Here is a 25,747-nt window from a genome sequence, read left to right as displayed (position 1 = left end):
GGGCAGTGATGGTTGGAAGTTAACACTGGGACTATGGAGTCCAATCTCAATTTGAATACCACTGTGCTCTAGGCAGTGTAGACTAGTGGGTGACAGGGAGAACCCAGAGTCACAATGACAGGGTTTCAACCCAGGGTGTGGCACTTCCTAAGTCTGTGACCTTGGACAAGCAGCTTTACTTCTCTGTGTCTCAGCTGCATCATCTGCAAAATGGGGTTTATAGTCAGGCTTATATGAATTAACTCACTGTTCTAAAGCATTCAGAACAGTGCCTGGCACATAGTGGGCACTCAGTGAATGTCAACTAATACCACTCACTAGATGGATGACCCTGGGCAAGTTTCTTAACCTCTGTGAGTCTTCGTTTCTTTGTATAAAGAATATAATATCTACCTCACAAGGTTAATACAAAGATTAAATGCAACTTTTTACCATGCTTGCAGAGCTGCAGGCAGTATGCTAAATTATAAACATGTCTCTCTAATTAACTGCACTCAAGGCAGGTCTATTATTATCCCCTCTCTACAGATGAGGAAACTGAGGCAGAGACTGGTTATGTGACATGCTCCGGGTCAAGCAGCTGGCCAGGAGATGGAGCCAAGTTTGAATGCTGGTGGCTTGGCTCCAGAGTCATGCTCCTGACCTGGAGCCAGACCTCAGTCCTCCTCCCACACTCCAGGGCTGCCTCTAGGGACGGTCCTTGGGTTCACGTGACACCCTCCTGTCCACCTCCACCTTGCTCACCCAACATTCTGGCTTCCTCCACCCACAGGTCCTGCACCCTCTCCCAAGTGCAGCCCTGGATGGGTCTGGGAGATTTGGCGGAGGTAGAAAGACATGCCCAAGCCCTGCCTGCTCCCAGCTCTCCACTGCTCCTGACTCCTGCCTGTGAACAGGCATGGGTGCCGTCATCACCTTTTGTTTTTTTTTGTTTTGTTTTGTTTTTTGAGACAGAGTCTTGCTCTGTCACCCAGGCTGGAGTGCAGTGGCAGGATCTCGGCTCACTGCAACCTCTGCCTCCCGGGTTCAAGCTATTCTCCTGCCTTAGCCTCTGGAGGAGCTGGGATTACAGGTAGCCTGCCACCACACCCAGCTGATTTTTGTATTTCTAGTAGAGATGAGGTTTCACCACGTTGGCTAGGCTGGTCTTGAACTCCCGACCTCAGATGATCCGCCTACCTCAGCCTCCCAAAGTGCTGGGATTAGAGGTGTGAGCCTCCGCACCTGGCTCACCTTTAAGTCTTCTTGATGGGAGATAGGTAGATTAGCTACATTTTGCAGGCAAACTTGAGGCTCAGAGAAGGTGAGGTGATTAGGCTAGTATCACCCAGTGAGGACGCAAGTGACTTCAACCCTGGACTGTCTGACCCTAATGCCTCCAACTCTCATCTAGGGGATGGCAAAGGACCCCCTCAGGCCCCTGCCATGTCTACTCCTCCTGCCTGGCATTCTGGCTGCGTCCTCCCATGGCTTACTTGCGTGCACAGGAAAGCCCAGCTCCATGCCCAGCAGCCTTCCTTCCTGCAGCCACCTGGCCACCTCTGGTTCCCTGCTGCTCTAGGTTCCTTCCAGCCTCCTGGCCTTTGTCCCTGACATACCCTCTGCCGGGAGCCATCCCTCCGGGCTCTCTCTGCTGAAATCTACCCACCCTTCAGGTCTCAGCTAAATACCCCAATCCCAGGGAAGCCCTCCCTGACCCCCACACCAGGGTAGGCCCCCTTCTGTGTTCTCATCTCCCCATGCACTTTTTAAAAACAATAAACAAACGCATTGTATTTTATGGTAAAATACATATAATATAAATTTACCATTTTAAATGTACAGTTCAATGGTATTAAATACATTCATAATGTGGACCATCCAGCTCTAAAACTCTTTTTATCCTGTAAAACTGCAACCCTGCACACCCATTAAATAGTAACTCCCCATTCCCTCCTTTCCCAGCCTGGCACCCTTTCCCTGGCACCCACCATCCTACCTTCCATCTGAGTCTGACTACCCCAGGAACCTCATGCAAGTGGAATCAGACAGTGCTTGTCCTTTGAGACTGGCTTCTTTCACTTGGCGTCATGTTCTCCAGGCTCATCCATGTTGTAGGATGTCAGAATTTCCCTCCTTTTAAGGCGTATCCCTGTTGTGTGTAGGTTCTCTGTGTGTGCACTTCTGCATCACCACATGCCACTGTGTGTTGATGTCTGGCTGGTCACTGTCGGTCTCCGCCATAGACCGTGAGCTCCAGGAGACAGGTCCTTACCACTAATGCCCCTGCACAGAGAACACTACCTGGAGCGCAGAAGGGGCTCACCGTGGATTTGTGGAGTGAGTGAATGAATGAATGAATGGCGAGTGAGTGAATGCTCTGGATGTTTCCATAGGGTGAAGGTTCTACCTTTACCCTTTGCTGTCACTCTGCCCAGCTAGCTTGGGCAAATTCATCCTCAATGGTGACTGCCAGGCCCCACTTCAGCTCAGGTCCACACTCATCCAGCCCCAGGCCATGTGTGCATCCAGGCTGTGGGCCTTCCCAGGTTCATGTCTGAGCCTGAACTCACCACCTTGCTCCAGTTGTGCTTCTCCCCTGGGCCCCACCTATCCGAGGCCAGGAGCCCAGACATCATCTTGGGCTTCCACACCTTGCCCCCCACAACCAACCAGTTACCACACCTGGCCTGACCAGTCCACCTCCTGAGTGTCTGTCCCCAGCATTCCCTTCCTGTAACCTCTATCCTTGCCTGATCTCAACGTCCTTGACCTCCTCTTCTGCCACCCACCTTCCCAGCTGTCAGACAGACTTCATGAAGCATGAATCAGGCCACACACCTCCCCTGCTCAAAGCCTTTCGCTGATCATCCACGGACCCTGGCAGAATCTACTGCCTCCAACTGGTGTTCTAGGCCCCCACAGCGTGGCCTCTGCCGACTCCGACAGCATAGCTATAGGACCAGCACCTTGTGCTCTGTGCTGGCCACGTAGACCTCCGAATGTGCCAGGCCTCACTTGGCTTTGCAATGTGCTATTCCTGCTGCTGAGAAGACAGGTCATGGTGGAAGTGAGCACCTCCTCCAGGAAACCTCCCTGACCCCACGCTTAGCAGGGGCCCCTCGATGTTTCTAGAGTGCCCGTATACTCCACTATGTACTCAGCAGGGCGGTGAGCTCCTGTGGCAGGGGCTGGGCTCTCTTATTCATCCCTGTGTCTCCTGCACCTGGAACAGGGCCTGCACACAGCAGGTGCTCAATACTGAACTCTATTCAACTCATACTTCCCAGTCAGTGAATACAATGGAGTGGGCACACCAGAGGGAGTTCACGGATCTAAGTTCAGGGTCAGGGTTGCCAGGGGGACGTGGAAGAACAGCAGGGTAGGGACGCCTGCCCTGGGGTGGCCTGGCCCCTCTGCATTCTCTCTTGCCCGGGAGAAGCCTTCCTCCTTCTCTGGAATGGCCATGCTGGAGGTTCTTCATGGAAAGGCGACGGGTGCCAGGGACACGGCTCTCTGGCCTCAGTCCCTTGTCCATGAAAGGGGTTTGCTCACACCCATCTGACAGCCTCCTAGGCTCAGAAAGGCCATTCTCAGGGGAGTGGGCCCCGAGCCCCACCTGCATCAGGGTGCGCAGCGACTCCACATACGACTGCTCTGTGTCCAGCAGGGTCATGGCCACGTGCTTCCGCATGTCCTGTGGGGACAGGAGCAGAGAGTGAACAGGGGTCCTTTTCCCCCCAGACCCCATCACCTGTAGCCACATGGTGCCCAGAGAACCTGCCCACAGCCTCTCCCTGCCCTCCTGGCCCTTCCCTCCTGCCGCCCAGGGCTCCTGGCTGTTCCCCCAAGGCCCCCAGGCCCTCCACTCTGCCAGGTCTTTGCTCAGCTGCTCCCCCTGCCCCCCACTTACAACTCAAACACGTGGCCTTGCACAGTTAGGCACTCACTCCTCCGCCCCTGCCCCATCCACCCACTTCTTGGCTCCTCTGCCAGGCTATTGAAAAAGGGTCTTTAAAAAAATCAATAACCTTTCACATTTGCAAAGAACAATGCCTCCAGGCCAGCACCCACTCCAGCAGCCATTTCTGAAGACCCCGCCTTCAGGCTCAGCGCTATGGGGACATGCCCACCTGGCTGGGCTGCCCACCATCCCTAAGAGTAGACACCATCACCCTGCTACAGAGGAAGACACTGTGGACCAGAGAGGGGAAGTCAGTGCTGAAGGTCACACAGCTGGGCAGTATCAGGGTTCAGCCAGTCTCAGACAACGCTGGATCCCAATTCTGTCATTTAAAAACATTAACTGTGCCCTCCTATGCGCCAGGCACTGTTCTAAGCATGACATATTATTCAATAATCCTGGCCACCCTGTGAGGTACATGTTATTATTCTCTTCATGTTAGGGAGGGGAAAAAGGAAACCCAGACACCGATGCCTCCATCCAATGGATCTGATGACCTGAATTACTGAGTCCCCAAGGGGTCACACAGCCTCTGCACCCACACCCCCAGGCACAGGGTGCTCATCCCTGTCTGGGACGCCTTGTGTTCAGCCCCTGGGACTGAACTTACCTGCTGCTCCTCTCCACCAGTCCCTACACCTCTCCCCCCAAAATCCCCACCTCCAGGAAGCCTTCCCAGATAGCACCAGCCCCAACAACTTCCCTTCTCTGGCAGAGACTCCACTCCAAGCCCTAGACCCCTAGACTCCACTCCTGACCCCTCTAAGGCCCTAGAGTGATCCTGGGCAAGGCCCCTAACTCCTCTAGGCTCCAGATCTCTGGGTTATTCTCCTCTCTCCCCTCCCCTCCCAGGTCTCAGCTTGGCCTGAGCATCTGTGGACCGTATCTCGGGTTCCTGCCATCAAGGCTTACTGGTTCGAGCAGGTGCTGTGCAGATGGCAATGCCAGGGTGTCCATGTCTGTGGCATCCCTCCAGCCTCCACCTCTAGTCCTTCAGGGTAGGAACTCAACCAGTGGGGCTGTCCTGGTCACTGCTATGCCCATGGCTCATGTTTTAGTGGACCTGAGCCCAGGCCTGTCCTGCCTGACCCAGCCACTGCTCCCCCTCTGCTTGTGGCACACCCACTTCAGATCCCCTGCCCTCTGACCAGGGATTCAGGGGCAAGGCCTGTCCCCACAGTGTCCTACAATGAAGCACACTCAGAAAAGTGAGCTCCCATGCTAGGAACTCAGTGGTGGGGGTGTGAAGGACACCCCTTGGGGCAGGGAGGAAGGGGGGCTGGCTCTCCCCATCCTTGCCAGCCCACCATTGCCAGCCCTGGGCTCTGACGGGTGGGAAGGTACCTCAGGGCCTCGGGAAACAGCAGACCAGAGCCTCGGAGCCTCTGGAGACAAGCAGACCATCTATCCTCGGTACTCTTGTGACCTCTAAAAAACCAGGGCAGCTTCCAGAAGGAGGCAGTGCGAGCAAGGCTCACTGTAGGATGGAGACTTGGGAGAGCGTGGAGGGCCAGGAAGGCCTCCTGAGGACAGGCCCAGATGCCTAATCCTGCCCTACCCCACGCCAGGGACATCTCAGCACCCCACAGACATGGTCTTGCTTCAGCCTCACACTCAGCTCTGTGACACAGGTGTTGCCATTTCCACTGCACAGGTGAGGGGTCATGTCAGAGAGGTGACATGACTTGTCCAAGATCACACAGCCTGTGAGTGGCAAAGCAAGGACCAGGGTCTCTTCAGCCACCTCATGACTCTCAGGGCCCCAGCCCCTGGAGTTCTCGCCCAGACTGACTGGGCAGCCACGGGCCACAGGTCCCCAGCACTGCCCTTACTGGCTGTGTGACTGTGGTGTCACCTAATGGCCCTGTTTTCACATTCTCTTCCATGAAATGGAGCTAATAACCCCTCCCTCCCATCACTGTGAAGGCAAAGGCAGCAGTGAGCAGAGCAGCTCCGTCCACACGCAGCAGGTCACCAGTGTCCACCCTTTCTCCCCCTCAGTGAGATGGCGTGGGGAGCTCCCTGACAGCAGGGCCAGGCCAGGCGCGGCCCTGGGCCCCTCAGCCACACTCCCCCGCCCACACAACGGCCAGTCAGGCCCAGCGGGCACCACAATGGTCATGGTCAGGGAGGCTTCCTGAGAGGCAGGGCTGGCGCTGTGCCTGATGCCGGGAGGCTGGTGTGACACGGGGAGGCTGACGCTGCAATGCCCGCCTCTCCCAGCCTCCTCCCTGCGGCAGAGCACAGCGGCCTGTCACTCAGCTGTCAGGTAAAGACACAGAAAACAAGGCCAGCTCCCTGTCACTGCGCGAGCAGCCCTCTACACGTGCCCAGACACGGGTGTAGCGTGCGGGGGTTGCGGGGATGGACAGGGGAGGCAGGAGGCAGACAGTGCAGCTGTCAGCCTGAACAGCAGGCCCACCTGTTCCGGGCGGAACAGCCCTTCAGACCCAGCCTCCCCACAGCACTCCTCATCCCTCACCAGCCCCATCCCCAGACCTTCGCTACACCGGGCACTGAGGTGGGCACTGGGGGATACAGCAGGAAGACAGAGGGGGCCACTCCTGGGATGACTGGGGCATCACAACCCAAAGACTGAAACCCTGATGGGCACAGTGTGAAGACAGACACGCACACACAGACGCCATAAAGGCAAGCCGCCCCACACAGAAATAAAAAACGCAGCCAGGTCACGCAGCTGAGAACCAGGCCCGCCAGCTCAGAGACTTGAGGCTGTGGAGAGACACATCATAGCACGGGGAGGGGACAGAATTACAGCCCCCACTGGGGCCGGGAGCATGGCACAGAGTCCAGGCCCAGAGACACACAAAGACAGGGAAACAGCCCCAAGACGCCTCCCCTCCCCTGCAGGGGTACACACACTGAGCGAGAACGGGGACGCTGCTGTTCCCACCGCAGCATGACTCCTCCAAGGGCCAGCAGGCCCAGCGGCAGGGGGAGGATGGCACTGGGGGTGCAAAACTGACTCTACCTTCCAGCACACACATACACCAGGGCCACCTCAAGCCTAAGAGGAGGGCTGGGAAAACCTCTCCTTCCTGAGCCTGTGGACCCAGGATAACACTGGCGACAGCCTCAGCTTCTACAGGCACTTCTGCAAGCGGAGTGCCACCAGGCCTTGACCCTCAGCGCCCTGCCAGCCACACCACCGCCTGCCAGGGTTCCTCATCCTCAATCTCCAGGTCTCCATCCCCGGTCACAGAAAGTCCCTGCGCCCCATGCCTCCCCTCCCCCCACCGTCTCCTGGGTTGGCTCCTGGGTCGGCTGAGTTCTAGGCCATGGCCCAGGTCCCTGGCTGCCCCTCCCCCTCCCCGTACCTGGGCCTCCCCAGGCTCCTCGGCGTCAGTGCTGCTGCCCCCGGCAGGCTCCCCGGAGGCGGCGGCTGGGCCCATATCGCGCATGTCTTCCAGCGCGATGGTGAACTGGGCCAGGGTCTTCACCATCTGCAGCATGCGGCCGGCCAGCCGCTGGGGCGGGGGCGCCGGGGTGGCGGCGGGGCGGGGGGCGGGGGTCGGCGCGGAGTCAGGGGCCGCCTCCCACTCTCGCTCCCTAAGGGCTCAGCCCGGCTGCGGCGGCAGTCACAGTGGCGGTCGCGGTGGTCAGTTCCAGCGTCGATCTGAGCGCTGCGGCCCGGCCGGCGGCGGCGCTGCTGCCTCCTCCGCGCTGGGAGTGCGCCCGGCGAGCCAGGCGCGCGCGGCGCCGTTGTGGGGAGGAGGGTCCCCGCCCTCTCCGCGCCGCCCCATCTCCCCCAGCACGCTCTGGGCTGCCCTCGCACCCGCCCCTTCCCCCACGCGGCAGCGTCCGCTCACTGACCCATCCCCCGCCCCAGGACACAAGTCGGCGCACACCCGTGGACAAAGGCGCCGACATGTACTTTCCGTCAGCACCTGTACCCAGCGCCGGCACACGCTGAACGCAGCTTCCCACCGAGGAGCCACGGAGCACGGGACACACACAGGGGCACGAACACACCTACACGGAATAGGCCACGTTCATGGAAACCTGCCCTCAGGCCTGGACCCGTATGCACAAGGGGGTCAGGCCAAGTGCACCCACATCAACACAGTCCCTTACAGACCTGAACCTTGACACAAACGAACATGATCCATCGTTGCGCCCAGACAAGTGCTTCTGTGTATACATAACTACTGCCAGCAGAAACAGGCACATATGTCCAGGCTCGGACATTTAGAGATGTGCACACATACACATCCCTGGTCTTCCACCCAAGGGAGGAGCTCTTGGGCCTGAAGGAGAGCAGCTATCACTCAAATCACCCACCTTGAATCATCCCTACCCCTGCCCCGATCCAGCTTGGCCTGTGTCCTATACCTGGGACCATCTTGGAGGGTTCCAGTCCTGTCCCTGTCCATCCGCCCCACCCCTAGACTGTGCTCCCACCCCTAGACTGTGCTCCCATCCCTAGACTGTGCTCCCACCCCTAGACTGTGCTCCCACCCCTAGACTGTGCTCCCGTACCTAGACTGTGCACCCCTAGACTGTCTCCAAGCAGGATCCTCATAATGTGCTGCTTGAAAGCCCAGAGTGACAGCAGAACCTATCCCAGACTCAATCTGGACTGAGGGGTGGGGGCGAGCAACCTGCTTTTGCACCAGCTCCCACCCAGCAAGATGGGGGGACTCTGAAGCACCCTGCAGCTGTGCCTCAGCCCTGGCCAACTTCATGCCTTTTAGTGTTTTGCACGCTGCCACGCTTACCAAGCCCCCAGCTGACTCCTTCTCCCAAACCTGCTTTCCCCTGAGTTTCCTGCACAGTGGACATCCTGACCCCATAGCTCAAGCCAGGCCCATCTGTCGACTCCTCTCATCTCCTTGCTTGATGTGCTCCAGCCACTTCCGTTTTAACTTCCAGAAACTGACCATGCCCTCTCCTGCCTCAGGGTCTTGGCCCATGCCTTTTCCCTCTCCTAGTAATGCTTTTTCTTTTCCTTTAAGACCAGTTTCGGGTGGGCGTGGTAGCTCACGCCTGTAAATCCCAGCACTTTGGGAGGCTGAGGCGGGCAGATCACCTGAGGTTGGGAGTTCGAGACCAGCCTGACCAATATGGAGAAACCCCATCTCTATTAAAAAAAAAATACAAAATTAGCCAGGTGTAGTGGCGCATGCCTGTAATCCCAGCTACTCGGGAGGCTGAGGCAGGAGAATAGCTTGAACCCGGGAGGCGGAGGTTGAGGTGAGCTGAGGTTGCGGTGAGCTGAGGTCGCGCCATTGCACTCCAGCCTGGGCAACAACAGCGAAACTCCATCTCAAAAAGAAAAAATACCAGTTTTAGTGCAAATGTCACCTCCTCAGGGAAGCCCTCCCTGATCCTCAGATTAGGTCATGTGCATCTAATTTCTGCTCTTAAAGGCTCTCAGTTTTCCTTACCTTAACCATGTATTGCAGTTCGTAAATATACATTTAAGCAATTACTAGATTGAGGCCCGTCTCCTCCCAGGAGACTATATGCTTCCTGAGGGCAGCGTCCTTGTCCCTTTTGTAAGCCAGGGCACTTATAAGGAAGGCTGGCTTAATAAACAAGCCCCCAATAGCTCTTCCTCCTCCCTTCTCCCCACATGCCCAGCAGTTACTGACTGAGAGGCAGACCAGCCTGAATAGCTCTCTGCCTCTTACCCTCCCAACTGGATGGATTGTGGGCTTCCCTGCGGATGGAGCCTGCTCCTCCTCTTCCTCCTCCCAGGGCTGGGCATGCAGGGGGTCTGGAACAGCCAGACCAATTGACTGAGTGGTGGCTTGAAAGGGAGGATGGACAGGCCTGTGATCCAGTCCAGACATCCAGGTCCCACAGCACATGCAGAGTGGTGGTCTGAAGGCCCCATCCCTGGCTCATTGCTTGGTCACTGAGGATACTTAACCCACATCTGGCTTTCTCTCAGGGCACCTCGTCCCCCATCTGACCCTCTCAAGCTACACAACCCTGGGCATCAGCTTCCTCTGAGTGGCTGAGAGGCAGTGTGTGGCTCAGGATTTAGAGAGGTGCATCCATTCCCTCACTAGTTCCAGTGGGATGGGGCCCTGCAGAGATCAGTCCACCCTTGTTGGCCTCTAGGAGCTCCCAGACAACACAGGGCTTTTTCTCATAGGGCTCAGCAGAGGGAGTCACTGCTGCTTCAGGGGAAAGTATTCAGGGAGGGCTTCCTGGAGGAGGCATGGCAAGAACAAGGTCCTGAGGTCGAGAGATCCACAGGCATATGGGTGCCCAGAAGACAGAGTTCACTGAAAGGCCCTGCCCCCAAGAAGGGGGCGGGACTTGGTGCCAAAGGCACTGCTTGCTGCTGCTGCTTCCTTAAGGGTGACTAATTAGATCCAAGCCTATTGTCTTGGCAATGGAGTGGGACTGGTGGTTTGGGGAGATGAAAGGAAGCAAAGAGAAGGAACAGGAGCACACGGGTTGGTTGCTGAGGCAGGGTTTCCAGGGAGGGCCCCATAACAGCACAGGCATCAGAGCCCTTTAGGAGGAGGTCAGTTGGGGTAGGGGCTGAGGGCACCAGGCGGGCCACGGTACCCCTATGCAGGTTGGTTCTGCTATTGCTCCTCTGAGCTCCTGTTCTGAGTGCTGATTTTATTTTCTTTGGGGTATGTGCAGTTGTATAGAATGAGTGTGGCTCAGAAGAGTTTTTGTAAGTATACAGGGTGCTTGGTGAAGGCCTACCCAGCCCTCCTCTCCATACCCCACACCCCACCATAAACACCTCTTCTCCCACGAAAGAGCCACACTCTCACCTGCTCTTTAGTCAGAGAAGGCAAGACAGAGAGGGGGAAAAAGGGCTCTGCTCTACAAGAGTACCACCCCACTCCAGGAGGGGCAGGCTGGGGGTCCCAAGTCTGTGGGACCACCTTTCTACCAGCCCTGGGGAGCACCTAACCCTCCCTACTTCTGCCCAATCTGCTGACAACTTCCCCATCTCTGAGGGAATCCCAATACCCTGACTACCCGCCTCTGGACACACCACCCAGTCTGAGCCCACCCATACCTCCTGCATCTGGGCACTGTCCACCTGGGGGCCACCTGGTCCTCCAGCTGGTGCTGGACCAAATGGGACCAATGATGAGAAAGGCTAGACATAGGGATGAACAAACAAATGGACAGATAACCGGTAATGGCTGAATAAATGAAAGGATGGAATCATGATAAATGAATAAATAATAAATTAATGGATGAACAGATCAATGACAGTCATGAATACATGAATGAATCCATAGATACATGGTTTAATGGATGAGTAATCAATTGCATTTTTATTTTATTCATTAGTTGATTAGTTCAATAAATACTTATAGAGCACCTATTAGATGCCAAGCACTGTGCTGGGGATTTAAAGGTAAGGAAAGAGGTCTGTGCCCTACTGGGCACCACAGTCTACACAAGAAGACAGGAACTGAGAAAGAAATGGCAAGCATGATGCAGGTGGTGAAGGAGAAATGCCGGTTCTGGGGCAGCAGGCCTCATCAGGCTCCTGGGAGTGGAGGCACAACCCTATTAAATCTTTGTCAAGTGCCTGGGCCCCAGAGCTGCCCAAACTGGAACACTAGGAACCCCATAATCTCAGAATTGCCACACCACTAATGCTGTTTGGACAATTCTCAGGGGCCAGGCACCCTACCATCACTTTACACGTCCTGGCTCCTTTAATCCCCACAGCAGCCCCACATCAAGAACTCTATTATTATTACTCTCCCTTCTTACAAACTAGGGAACTGAGGCTCAGAGAGGTCACCTGGCTGGTAAGAGGTAGAACCCAGTTCTACCAGCCACCTCCAGGGCCCAGGCTCCTAAACCCCACCCTCTCCCCAGTGGGGAGAGCCCCACTCCACCTCCCCTGGCCTGGTGCACACAGCTGGGCTCCCGCAGCCCCCACCTCCCTGGTGCGGTGGTTGCCTTTCTTCAGCCTCCTTTGTTCCAAGACAGTGACATGAACAGATTCTCCTGAAGGTTTAGGTGGTAAACAAACTGCCATCCACAGGCAATGCTAGAGTCAAAGAAGATCCTCTTCCCTGGGAACTCGGCCCTGGCGAATGGCCCAGACAGACTGTCTGATGCTCCTGACCCCACCAAAGTCCACAAGCATAGGGTTGGTACGGGATGTTCCCAACCTAATGGGCTATCCATTTCCCTGACAGCCGCTGCCTTCCTCAGGTGCTCAGTTCATCAAGGAGATGAAAGTTCCAAAAGAGGGACTTTTTGGTGTAGAGAGATTAAGAAGGCAGGCCCTGGAGCCAGAAAGCTCAATCCCAAATCCTGGCTTGGCCACTTACTGGGGAAGTAACCTTGGGCAGGACACTTCACTTCTTGGGGCCTCAGTCTCTCCATCTGTTCCTGCTTGAGGACTCTGTCTTCTTCCCATCCCCCTATCTTCTCTCCTCTCCTCCCTTCCCCCTGCCTTCCCTGGTCAGGTCCTGTTTCCTAGAGACCCTCTCTTCTGGAAAGAGGAGCCTCTCAAGGCTCCACAGAGTTCCCAGGCATCTGAGGCAGCTAGAAGGGAAGTGTCCAAGCCACAGGGCTCCCTGGGGACTGGCTGCTCAGGGTGGGCTCCATAATTCTGGGGAATGTGCTTTGGGAATGGGAAGGAGAGCTCCTTAGAGCCTCAGGATCTTCCTGCTATGGGGACAGTGCCCTGCTTAGGTGGGTGCGTGTATGCACCTGGGGTGGGATTATGAGTGACACGACCTGTGTCCTCTCTGTGTGGACTCCTCTGTGTGTCTGTGTACACTCCTGTTGGGGTCTTCTGTGGACATGTGACTGCACAACTGGTGAGGGTGATGGTCCATAGGGTTCAATGGCAGAGACTGAAAGTGAAGGGGTCACTTCAATAATAATAAAAAATAGCTGGGTGCGGTAGTTCACACCTGTAATCCCAGCACTTTGGGAGGCTGAGGCAGGAGGATCACTTGATCCCAGGAGTTCGAGACCAGCCTGGGCAACATAGGGAGACCTCATCTCTACAAAAAATACTAAAAATAGCCAGACCTGGTGGCACACACCTGTGGTCCCAGCTACTCAGGAGGCTGAAGTAGGAGGATCACTTGAGCTCTGGGATGTCAAGGCTACAATGAGCTGTTTTCTTCATAATCATCTTCAGGTAGACTGTATGTTTTGAAGACAGCTATCATCTCACATGCTTTTTTTTTTTTTTTTTCTTGAGACAGGGTTTCACTCTGTCACCCAGGCTGGAGTGTAGTGGCGTGACAGCTCACTGCAACCTCAAACTCCTGGGCTCAAGCGATCCTCCTGTCTCAGCATCCTGAGTGGTGGGGGTACAGGCGCGCACCACCATGCCCAGCTAATTTAAAAATATTTTCTAGAGATCAAGTCTTGCTATGTTACCCAGCCTAGTCTTGCACTCCTGGGATCAAGCAATCTTCCTGCCTCGGCCTCCCAAAGTGCTGGGATTATAGGCGTGAGCCACTGCGCCTGGCCCACATGCTCTTCTTACAATGTGGTATTGACTCTTCCCACAGAGAGACGAGGTCCAGGTCCCCTCCCTTTGAAGCTGGGTAAAGCTTTGTAACTGCCTTGACCACAGAGCACAGCAGAAATGATACTATGTGACATCCAAAGCTAGGTCATAAAAATGCCATGTGCTTCCACCTTGCTCTCTTGGCTTGCTCATTCTTGAAACCCAGCCTCCACGTTGTGGGGAAGCCCAGGCCACATGCAGGGGCCATGTGTAGGTATGCCAGCTGACAGGCCAGATGAGTTCCAGCCAAATGCCAGCATTAATCACCAATTTGTGAGTGAGGATGCCTTCAAGGTAATTCCAGCCCAGCACTATCCGACCACACTGCATGACTCTCAGTGAGAAGTGCCTAGCTGAGGAAACTGAGGATCAGGGAGGTGGAGGAGCCATGGTCACATAGGCAGTGAGTGGAAGAGACGGAATGTGAACCCAGGGTCCTTCATCTGCTGACAGGAGAAATGAAGGAAGGGGATGATTTCTGCACAGGCTAGATTTCATCTATTGCCCCAGAGGGGTCCAGCTGGGACTCCAACCTCACCACTCCTTCCAGAAACTGTCCCTGCTGGCTGAAAGGAGGATGGAGGTGGTAGCCCTCATTCCTTATGCTGGGACTAAGGCCCGACTTCTAGCTGCTGAACCTTGCTGGTGCACTCTTAGCCCAGAAGGGACCCCCCTACCCACTGCGCTCCCAGCCCCCTCCTAGACCTCTGGGAATGAGGTGTGCTCACTGTATCCTTGGTGGGAGCTCATGTCTACAGCTGGCTAATGTTTAGTGAGGCACTGTTTCTCATGTATTATCTCATTTAGTCCTCACACCAGTCCTCTGAGTTACGTATTCCTGTTATGGCCATTTTACAGATGAGGAAACAAAGGCTCCAGGAAGCAAAGCAACTTGCCTGAGGTTATGAAGTCAGGATGTGGCAAAGCTGGGATCTGACCCCAAGTAACTGGCATATCAGAGAAGCTGAGTGACCTCACCAGGGTCACAGAGCGCATTAACAAGAAGTCAAGCCAAGCCCAGAGCACCTTGAATGAGAAGGTGGGAGGCTGTATTCTCTTCCATGGATGGCTGGGAGTTAGATGGAAATGGGACGGTCTCAATGTCTGCTCCCTGCTTTCCACAACCAGAAGATCCATAAGAGCAGAGACCAGGTCTCTTGACATACAGTAGGTGCACAATACTTATCTATTGACTGTCTTGCTTTGCAACTTTAGCCAAATTCCTCTCCACTCTGGGATTCAGTTTCCCCCTCTGTAAACAAATGGGGGAGGAGGGAAGGTGCAGATGGATTCTAAATTCCCCACCAGGCTTCCTGGCAGCAGAGGTGGTGCGGGTGAGGTCATGCTCAGAGGTGGAGGATGGACAGCTTGACCTTCCTTCCTGATTTCAGGCTTCAGGATTAAGCCTATGGCTCCAGTGAGGAAGCTGAAGCCCCAAGAACTGCACTTCCACCAGACGCCCACAGGTGGCAGCACAGGCCCACATGGCAGGGGCTGTGGTGCATGTGGTTTGAATTTAACTTGTGGGTTTTTTTTTAATGTGGGTTTTTTCCCTTTCTTTCTTCTCTGAGATCCGCCCCCCTCCCTCCCAATTCCAAGAAGATACAGCTGGACCTTCCAGGCTGGGAAGGAAAAGTTTCTCATTATGGATAATAGCGGGAAGCAGGAGGTGGGGCTTGAGAGGTAGATGGATAGACAGACCCCCAACAGATGTGAAAAACATCTTAGGAGCTCAGAAGCTTTGAATGCAATCATCCTCTCAGCCCAAGAGGCTGGGACTGTCACCCCCATTTTACAGGCAGAGAAACCAGAACCCAGATCTTCTGGGTCCCACATCTGAGTCTGAGCGGGGGAGGTTGCCCTGCCCTTGGCAGTCGAGAAGGACCCCACTGGTAATCCCATGAGGCCTTAGGGTAGGCAGGACTTGCTAAATCTGGCAACTCCTGCTTTAGGGCTCCCAGGAAATGCACCCACCTTCCCCTATGCACACTTCTGCCTACATACTGGCCTGGCCTGTGGTCCCAGCCCTGGCTTAAAACCTATGAATGAGATGACCTCCAGGGGCCCTCCTCTCCTAGCTCTAAAAGTTATTTCATTCAAAATGTCTAAACCTGGCTCAGCACCAGACCAGTGCTCATGGAATCAGGCCCTGTGGCCCAGGACCACCACCGTTCAGCCTCTGATTCCTGACCTGCACAGAGCACTGGAAAGCAGGGATGCCTTCCCTATCCTCCACCCAGTTCCCCAGCCTGCAGTGGGGCTGGGATCGTGGGAACGGAAGTTATCCAGGGTCTGTTTCCAACCCCTCTTGTTCTCTCCCTCCCTCAGACCCAGGAGCAGGGGGAAGGGCTGCAGTCATGTGTTGTCGGTGGGATGGGGTGTCCTGCCTCTGGTGCAGAAGATGACTCACTGGGCTGTGGGCCAGGCACCCTGGGAAAGGCCAGGTCAGCCTCAGCCAGAGCCCCAAGGAGCTGAGGCAGGAAGGAGGGGGCCAGAGCCTGCCTCGGCTGAAGATAAATCCTGGGGGCTCTTGAAGCCCCACAGCCAAAAGAGGCTGTCTTCCCCACTTACCATAGTGCCAGAAATTCTATTCATGCCACCAGAGACCTAGGGAAGCCTGAAGTGCAATCAGCCCCCAGCAGCCTACGTGTGTGACCTCCCAGCCTCTCCTCTAGCCAGGCTGGTCTCTTCACCACTGTCCAACCCCAGTCTCCTCCCCACCTCTCCATCTTTGTGTAGACTGCTCCTCTGCCTGGGCTGCCCTCCTTGCTCTTGGCCCTGTTTAAACGCCATCTAACTTTTATGCTCTGCCACTTCCCGGAAGTTTCTTTTAAGTCCTCCACCCTCCCTGACCTATCCCTGCTATAGACCAGGGCACTGACCAAACTGCCTGGTGCTAATTCCCCAATCAGCAGCCCCCTTTTTGGCATATTGAAAGACCTACTATATGTCAGGCTTGCACTCAGGCAAGCTGCCCAGGTACTAAGGGACATATAACGAAGTCTGTGAGCTCCAAAAGGGAGGGTGCACTTCTGCCTTGTTCCAGCAGCTTCCATGCCTACAACAGAGGCTGGCCCACAGTTAAGTGCTCAGTTCACATTTGTGAATTTGAGGATGAATGAAAGCAAGTATCACTGTAATTAATGTGCACTGATTAGTTTAGAATGTCCATGTTCAATCCTCTCTTGAAGGAGGGAGGCAGAGAAGGGACCATTTCTACGCATTTGATATATGGGCACAGAGGCTCAAAGACGAAATGTCTCATGACCCCCAGGGTGGCAGACAGTCAGCTGAGCTAGAACCAGACCAGACCAGGCCTCTGGAGCTCTCCCACTGTAGCTTGTCCAGAGAGGCCCAACCAGCCGGGTTGCACTGCGGCCCCTACCTCCCCTACTCCCACCCTGTTCCAGGACCCGGGTGACACTCTGAGGGGAGAGTAAGTTCTACCCATCAGTCGGTCACTCCAGCCCTGGCCCTGGGGACCCCGGCATAACCCAGAGCCGAGGGAAGCCCCCTCCCATCACACCAGGCAAGCATAGGGTGGTCAGGATGTCCAGGGGCAGTGACCATGCCCGTTCAATTATCCCTCCACCCTAGCCTCTGGAAGAAGTGGTCTCTGCCTCTGGCTGACCAACAGCAGCTTGGGCTTTTAGGCCTTACTGAATTTATCCACCAATGGTGACCAGCCCTAATGCCTGGACAGCCATAGTTACGTGTGAGTGCGCGCGCACGTGCATGTGCACAAGTGTGCGCAGTGGATAAGATTCACAGCTGAAGGTCAGCCTGAGCCAAACCCGGGGTATACTCTCCTGAGGCCCAGGACAAGGCCACCACCGCCAGAAAGTCTTTCTGGTAGCACAGACCTGCCCACTCCCCTCCTCTGAACTTCTAGAGTTTCGGCCTTCAAAACTCAGGGTCTTTCTAGTCTTGTCGTGATTATTGGCAATAAGTGGAACCACCCAGTACCTTAGAGTTTACAAAACACTTCCAGGGCCTAATTTCATGAGCTCTTCCGTGGGTAAAGCAAGGCTCAGTGAGAAGTCATGTGTGCTTAGGTTCTCAAGACAAAGAGGTTGGTGGGGCCAGGGCCCAAATCTCAGTGCTGGCACTGACCTGCTGTGGGACTGTGAGCAAATTACACAACCTCGTTGGGCCTGAGGACAGGAAGAGAGCAAAAGCATAAACCAGGAGGAGAAGATCTCCTGAGGGATTCCTCTGCGCTGCTTACTAAGCGCTCTGCAGGTATTATTTTAACCTCACAATAAGCCTCCTGGGTAGGCCCTATTATTACCCTGTTTTACAGAGGAAGATGATGAGGCATAGTTAAGGACCTTGCTCATAAGTTAAGTACCTTGCTCAAGGTCTCTCAAGCAGACAGGATTCTCGCCCCCCAGGAACCCCAAAAGGAAGAGGTGTGTATCTAGGAACCCGGAGAGAGGAGCATGTTCTAGCCTAAAGGAGTGACCCCGGGAGCGGCCCAGGCTCCCAGCATGAGGAGGACGCCCACTCGCCCACTCAGCCTTTTCCACAGCAGGGAAAACTGGCGACAACCTCAAGGTCCAACCACAGGAAAGCCCAGAGATTCATGCACTTAACTGAAATCTTTGAAATGCTATGGAGAAGTATTTGGGTATAACATCAAATGAAAGAAGCAAGAAGCATACATTCTGCACCATCTCAATGTTATTTAAAATACACACACACACACACACACACACACACACACACACACACACACACACACACACACACACACACACACACACACACAGAAAAAGCCTGGAGGGAAATATACCAGAACATTAACAGTGGGCAGGGGCCCTGGACAAAGATGAGTAGAGGGGTAGAGCCAGAGACCACTCTCCACTGATGGCTTCCCGACCTCCAGAAGACCACATCTGTGCCTCAGTTTCCCCATCTATAAAGTAGAGAATATAGAGGGCTTACTTCCCACAATGCCCAGAACAAAGCATGAGTTCAACAAATATTGGCTGCTATGAATAACCAGAATCTCAGAGGGCAGGTCCCCTCAGGGGTCAGTGGTTGGCTTAAGCACCCTCCTTCCATGGCAGGCCTCCCTGGCAGCCCTCGCTGGCATATCCGCCGGGCTGAGAAGCTCCCCCTCCCATGGGGGCATGGTAGCTCCTTTCACTATGGGCATGTCTGCTTGAGAAAAAGCCAAGCTGGGCTGGATCCCTCAGTCTCTGGGTGGCCTTAGAAATGGACAGCAGTCACCTCAGGAAGAAATTTCCTCCACCTCCCATTCAAAAATCCTTTGGGCTCTGATGCTTCTGTGGGGTGATTCTCCAGGTGAGAGTTGGGAGAGGTTTTCCGGGTGGCTCTCTTGTCCCCAGCCCAGGTGACCACCTCTATCCCTCTCTCTCTCCGGGACAACAGAGTAGCATTTGTTGGCAGCACTTTGTGCCTTTTCCATTTTCTCCTTTGGAAAACAAATGAGAAGCCAGCTGAGTCTGACCTCCTCCCCCCGCACCCCCCCACCCCTCCTAGCCCAACCCTCCAGGCCCCCAGGGGCGGGAGGCCCTTTCTGCCTCCTCCCTGGACAACATGACTGGTGGAGAACCCCAGAGGAGGGGCCCTGTGAACTGGCTGTTGCCATGGCAATGACAGCCCTGGAATTTGACCACTGGGGCCCAGGAGTGGGGGTGGGGAGGTGGTATAGGCTACGCTGGGGCCAGGGAGGAAGGTCCAGGGGCCCAGGAAAGCCAAGAAGAGCAATGCAGGGCAGGGGTCCAGGGTCCCCTCCATGGCCTCAGTTTCCCCATCTGTAAAAGAGGGAGAGAGAGGCATGGGCCTTAAGATCTACCTCTAATCCAAATCGAGACATGGGTAAGGGCTAGGGGTATGGGACACAGCCAGGACAAGGCCAGTGCTCCCTTTGATGGATAGGGACCCCAGGGAACAGGGACTCAATCCAAGGTCACACAGCAAGTCCAGGGTAGTGGCAGGACTAGGTTCTGGGGGATGTGGTCTGTCCACTCTGGCTTCTCTATTTTTCTAAAGGAGAGGACAAGGGTGCCTGCCTCACGGTAGGGAGAAGAGGATCCCCCAGAATGGTAATAGCTGGGCCCACAGTGCTGAGACAGCAGGTAATGTGCCCACCCCTAGAAACCCCTGGCCTTCCTGGATCCAGAGGGCTGGCAGAGGGCCTGCCCCCACCCCCACCTGCTGTGCCAGGCTGCAGTGGGTATTTTTAAATGGGTGCCTGCCCCTCTCCTCCTTCCTGCCTGCCCACTCCAGGAACACAGTGAATTCTGCTGCCAGCCCTCCATCTTCTTGGGCCAAGCCTGAGTGGGCGCTAGCTCCACGGTCTTACTCTCTGCCTCCACCTCCAGGACAGCCAGGGCGATGTCCAGGGCCTCTTCCAGCTATGATACTCTAGGCCCAGAGAAGGGATGGGGCTTGCCCAAAGTCACACAGTACAGACAAGGAATTTGGGAATGTTATGCCACCTTCCAGTGCCCAGCAAGTTATCTGGTGCCACTCCAGGCCCTTCTGTTCATCCCTCTGCCCCTGCCCCTCCACAGCCACAGCCTTGATCCCCTCAGCTGACCTTCACACCCACCCTAGAAAGATTCTGACCAAGTCATTCCTCACCTTAAAACCAACCATCCAGAAAAAAAAGAGTTGCAGCCATAACTCAAGCTACACACCGGGATAAATTCCAAACCGATCAAGGAATTAAATGTAAAATAAAACAAGAAAACTGAAAATACCAGAGAAAAAATATGAGAGAATTACTTTATAATCTTGGAGTGGGAAAGGCCTTTCTAACTATGACTCCAAATCCAGAAGCAATAAAATAAAAGCTTGATAAAGTAGAACACATAACAACAAAACCTTCTGCATAGTAAAAATATAAACAAAGTCAAAAGTCAAGTGACAAATCAGGAAAAAAAAATTTGCAACTCATATGCCAGACAAAGAACTAACTTCCCTAATATTTAAAAGGTTCCTAGAAACTGATAAAAACAAAAGGCCAACAACCCAACAGAAAAATAGACAAAGGATATGAAGCATTTACAGAAACGGGAATCCATATGTCTCTTGGAGATAGAAAAAGATGCTCAACCTTACTCATTATAAGATAAATACAAATTAAAATACACTGAGACCTATCAGATTGGGAAAATATCCAAAGGTCTGAGTTGGTGAGATTGTGGGGAAATGGGCCTCTAACCTACTGCTGATGGCAGACCCCCATGGACAGCAGCAAAACGAGAATCACATTTACCCTGTATCCTAGCACTCCTAAGAAACGACCTACAAACAAGCTTGTTCACTGCAGCACTGTTTGTAACAGCAAAAGACTGAAAAAACCTAAATACCTGTTAATATGTGGTTGCATACAGTTTGGTATTCTGCAAAATGGGACACCATGCAGTACAAAAAAGAATATGAGGCCAGATGCGGTGGCTCACGCCTATAATCCCAGCACTTTGGGAGGCTGAGGCAGGCGGATCACCTGAAGTCAGGAGTTCAAGGCCAGCGAGGCCAACATGGTGAACTCCCATCTCTACTAAAAATACAAAAATTAGCTCGGCATGGTGGTGCACACCCATAATCCAAGCTACTTGGGAGGCTGAGGCACAAGAATTGCTTGAACCTGGGAGGCAGAGGTTGCAGTGAGCTGAGATCGCACCACTGCACTCCAGCCTGGGTGACAGAATGAGACTCCGTCTCAAAAAAAAAAAAACAAAAAAACCCAAAATACAAAAAACCAAAAAAAAAAAAAAAAAAAAAAATATATATATATATATATATATATGAAAGCTCTCAAAGTACTGATAAGGCAAGACCTGCAAATGACATTAAGTGTAACGAGCAAGGGGCAGAGTGGTGTGCTACCATCTGTGTGCAGGAAGGGAACAGATGATGAATTTGCTGGTGTTTGCAGATAAAAGGATTCACAAAGACACTACTAGCTGGGTGGCCTGGGGTCAGGCAGGGTAGGAAATAGGCAGCCAGGTGGGAAGGAGACTTTTTATCCTTTTGGATTTTTCCTAACCATGTGAATATATCATCTATTCAAAATATTAAATATATAAATTTAATTAAAAAAATTCACCTTGCAATCGGGCCCCTGCTGCCCACTCCAGCCTCACGTCTCATCTCTGAACAGCCTTTGCACCCCTCTTCTTCCTTCTCCATCCTGCCTCTCTAGGCTCCCTCCACGACTCTCTCTCCTAGACCTTCTGGGCTCCCCTGGCCTCGGAGTATCTCTGCCCCAGCCCGGACCCTGCCCTGGTGACACAGGCCTGATGTTCCTGTCTCAGTCTGTGCCTCCTCATAGCTGGGGCACCGCCTGTGTTCCCAGCCTACATACAGAGGACGAGGTTCCCATTGAATGAAGACTGCACCAGAGAACAGGGGGCACTGCCTTGGAGCCCCAAGTTTGGAGCCTTTGTCTTTGCTTTCCCTCTTCTGTTTCCACATTGGTCTCCTCTGGGACAGTTCCAGTCTCACATGTGGTGTTCCTCCAGGAAGCCCTCCCTGCCCAAATTACATTCAGACTGGGGTAGAACTGTCCAATTCCTCCTTCAAGCCAAACGCTCAACCCCTGCCTTGGGTAGAGCAACCTCAGGGCTGGGCTTTGAGCTTCAAAGTGAGTCCCCAGCCTGGAGGAAGGTCCTGGGGTCAGAAGTCACTGGGTGACTCTGGCAACCCTGCCCCTCTCTGGGCCCCCATCTGTATGGCAAGGAATACAGACCAGCTGCTCCAGAGTCAGTGATGGGCAACTTTAAAGCAGGGTGGGGATTTCCGCTAGCAAAACTCTGGCAGAGCCCCCAGCCTGCAGAGTCCCATCCCTCCTGCATAGCCCCACTCTTTTCCTTTGGACAGCTGCCCGTGGGGAACTCCAAGCCTCCCTCAGGGAGCTCAGCTCATCCCCCTACCAAAGAGGATTATCTGGGCTACTCTCAGTGACCCCATCCTCTTCTCTCCATCCCTGGGGCTCTTCCTCAGCCAGCTAGGTCACTTCCCTCCCTCCCTTCCAACTTGTTTTACGGCTTCCCACTCATCCCCAGTGGTCTGTGGTCCAGCCCAGCCACCACAGACATAATCACATCAAATTCTCACCATAACCCTGTAAAAGGTGCCATCATCATCATCCCCATTTTACAGGTACATAAACTGAGCCACAGAGGGGCTAAGTACTAACACGTGAGTACTCAGCTTTTACAATGAATAATTACCCAGGACTATCCACAAAACTAAGAGGAAGAGCAGGATTTGAAGCAAAGCCATCTGGCTTCAGTCTGTTCTAACCATTACATTAACCCAGCTGGATGTAAGATCAAGTACTTGTTCCCCGAGAATCTCAATGACCTGGCCCTTGCTGACTCACCAGCATCAAACTTCCCCACCTTTACCACGGTCTAGCTGCATCATGTTCTGGCCACAGTAGTTCCTCCAACCCATCGCATTCTTACACCCTGGGCCCTTTGCACATGCTGGTCTCTCTGCCAGGTGTGGCTTCCTATGTCTATGTTTGGCAACTTCCTACTCATTCTACATTTTTCGTGGCCAAAGAAGTGGGAGCTTAGGCTGTATGGTGGGCCAGGCACGCTGGTCTACTAAGCGGGGCAAGGCCTAGGTCCTGAAGGGCCTCAGACCTGCCAGCCTCAGAGCTCAGTCTTTCTCCTGCCAACACTTGTTCATACTCTTCCTTTTACACACTCCAAACTGTGGGGAATTCCTTCCTGATTCTAACCTAATTCACTCATCCTACAGGAGTCAGGACGATTCCTGGACCTCTAGAGAATGTGCTCCTGCCTGTCCACTGTCAGTGTGACTGAGCTGGGCTGAGACAGGGTGCACATTCTGGGAGCGCAGCTGGTTGCCAGCTCCTACCTCCCTCAAAGGGCCTGTGTCCTTCCAGGTGGCAGCAGGGGGCAGGCAGGATTTTCCCACCACTCCAACAGTTTGTCCTGATCAAGTGGGGCCCAGCCAGCTCCAGGCCCCGGGTGGGAGGTGCTGCTTGCTCATAGGAGCACCAAGGATGGGTGGTATGCTCCATCATCCTGGCTGCGTCTGGAGACCTGGCCCCCAACAGAGTTTACCCCTGCCCAGGGAGCCTGGCTGGTTGCCCTTCTGAGCCTGCAGAGACACTGAAGGGAGAGGCTTGTCTCACTCTAACGCCTCCCATCAGGGAGGGCTTCCCTCTGCCCACAACAGAGATTTCCTGAGTCCTGAAAGCTCCATGGAAATACATGGCGTGAGATGTGGTCCAGGGGGCAGACATGACCCTACTTTCACTTAAATCAATGAGATCGGCCTGCTTTATACTTCTGTGTCAAGATTCCTCTAGAAGAAGAGGTTCCACTATTTTTATTTTTATTCATTTATTTATTTTTTGAGACGGGGTTTCACTCTTGGTTGCCCAGGTTGGAGTGCAATGTGCAATCTCGGTGCACTGCAACCTCTACCTCCTGGGTTCAAGCGATTCTCCTGCCTCAGCCTCCCGAGTAGCTGGAATTACAGGTGAATGCCACCAGGCCCAGCTAATTTTTGTATTTCTAGTAGAGATGTGGTTTTACCATGTTGACCAGGCTGGTCTTGAACTCCTGACCTCAGATGATCCGCCCTCCTCGGCCTCCCAACCTCGGCCTCCCAAAGTGCTGGGATTACAGCCGTGAGCTTGGAAATTACCACTCTGGGATCAAGTCCAGGCTTTTAGGCCTGGCCTTTAGGAACCCCCGGGGCCCACCTGACCTCTCCAGAACCAGGGAGCTTTCATGGTACCCCAGACACACCAGGGCTTCTCCATCACAGGCCTCTACCTTTGCAGTTCTCTCTGCCTGAAGGGTCTTGGCTCATTTCTGCCTGTCAAGGTCTGGCTAGTCCTTCAAGATTCCAGCCACTGCCCTAAGTTAGCCTTCCCTGCCCTCACCCTTCTTGGCCTCCTTTGACCCCCAGTTCTCAGATGGGGCTTCTTGGGTCAGGAACCCCTTCTCCTTCACCCTGCGGCCCCCATGCTAACCCTGCACATACAGGCACCAGTGGGCCACAGTGCAATTGAATTTTAAAGGTTCCCCCAAAACGCCACTCAGAGCTTATTTCAGAGTAAATTATCCAAGACTAGTTAGAAAAGTTAGAAGCAGCTGTGCAGTCAGGGCTCAGTCAATCCACCAATGACAGTGAACACCCCGGTTCTCAGTCAAATGGCTGGGCTGTCCCCACGGGAGCAAGGTCTGCTCCCAGGCAGGAAGTGGCCTAGGCCCTCTCCCCACTCACCAGGCTCTGGCATCCACTGCCCAGCCCCGCCCCTTGCTGGACACTCAGAGGGTGGTACAGGAGCAAATTGCTCTGTTCACATCTCTCCAGATGGATAATGCCTGTTTATGTTACTTGTTGACATCTGGCTGCCCCAATCTACTGCAACTTTGCTGTCATCAAAGCTTGCTCCAGGGAAGGTCTCAGGCTCGGTCCTCACTCCTGATATCTGCACAGATGTCTTTGTGGGTATGGAAATCTGCTGGGGATTGAAAAGTGAGAAAGTGAGAGAGAGACAGAGAGACAGAGAGAGAGAGAGAGAGAGAGAGAGAGAGAGAGAGAGAGAGAGAGAGAGAGAGAGAGAGAGAGAACAATGCCTATATGCTATGCTCCTCAAGCTTTGCCTATGTTGAGATGGGGGTTTGCTGTCAGCTTACCCCACAGTGTGGGAACTGTTGGTTTCAGTGTGCTCCCCTGCGCCCGCAGGCTCCAGCAGGGCTCCTCTCTACATCTCCAGCCCAAGCACAGGGCCCAGCCCTGGAACGAAATTTCTTCCCCAGCACCCACAGCCCAGGCCTGGCCACACAGGAAGCGACCTGATGACTGAGGCCCAAGAGTTCAACTCATGGGACAGGACTCAGGGCTAGGGGCCCAGAGGGAGACAGGGCAGGAGGCTGGGGGTGGGGGAGGTTTGGGCTGGCTGCGGGTCTGGGCCTCTCTGGGCTCTTTGTCCAAATATGGAAGGTTTTTTTGTCTCCATTTGAGTCACGCCGGCCATGGCCCAAGAGATCTGCTTTCCAGATACTGCAAACGGGACTGCACTGCACTGCCTGGCCTGCCTGTCTCCCCTTCCCCTGCCCGTGGCCCATCTCTCCACCTTCCCAAACTCCTGGGCTGAGTTCTCTCCGCCAGCAGAAAGCCCAGCACCCACCTCAGCTGCTTTCCAGCACCAAGAGAAGGGTCCCTGGGCCCATAAAGGGAGGAAACACTCATTCCTTCTGTGCCTGTCACCTCCTCCCACTCCCCAAGGGCCTCTCAAGTGCAACTGAGCCATTCAACTAATATTTACTGAG

General features: G+C 54.2%; 1 protein-coding gene across 1 annotated transcript in view; it reads right to left on the bottom strand.

The window, feature by feature from the left end:
* ARHGEF17 (Rho guanine nucleotide exchange factor 17) overlaps positions 1-25,747 on the bottom strand; it is a 61,199-nt gene that overhangs the window by 18,477 nt on the left and 16,975 nt on the right. Inside the window, exon 2 of the mRNA XM_004051780.5 lies at positions 3,599-3,676. Within this exon, the coding sequence (XP_004051828.5) occupies positions 3,599-3,676 (78 nt within the window). The remainder of the gene's footprint in view (positions 1-3,598; positions 3,677-25,747) is intronic.

This window comes from Gorilla gorilla, chromosome 9 (genome assembly GCF_029281585.2).
Source record: "Gorilla gorilla gorilla isolate KB3781 chromosome 9, NHGRI_mGorGor1-v2.1_pri, whole genome shotgun sequence".
Lineage (NCBI taxonomy): Eukaryota > Metazoa > Chordata > Mammalia > Primates > Hominidae > Gorilla > Gorilla gorilla.
The sequence above is the reverse complement of the archived record's forward strand: the minus strand, read 5'-3'. Positions and strand labels throughout refer to the sequence as shown.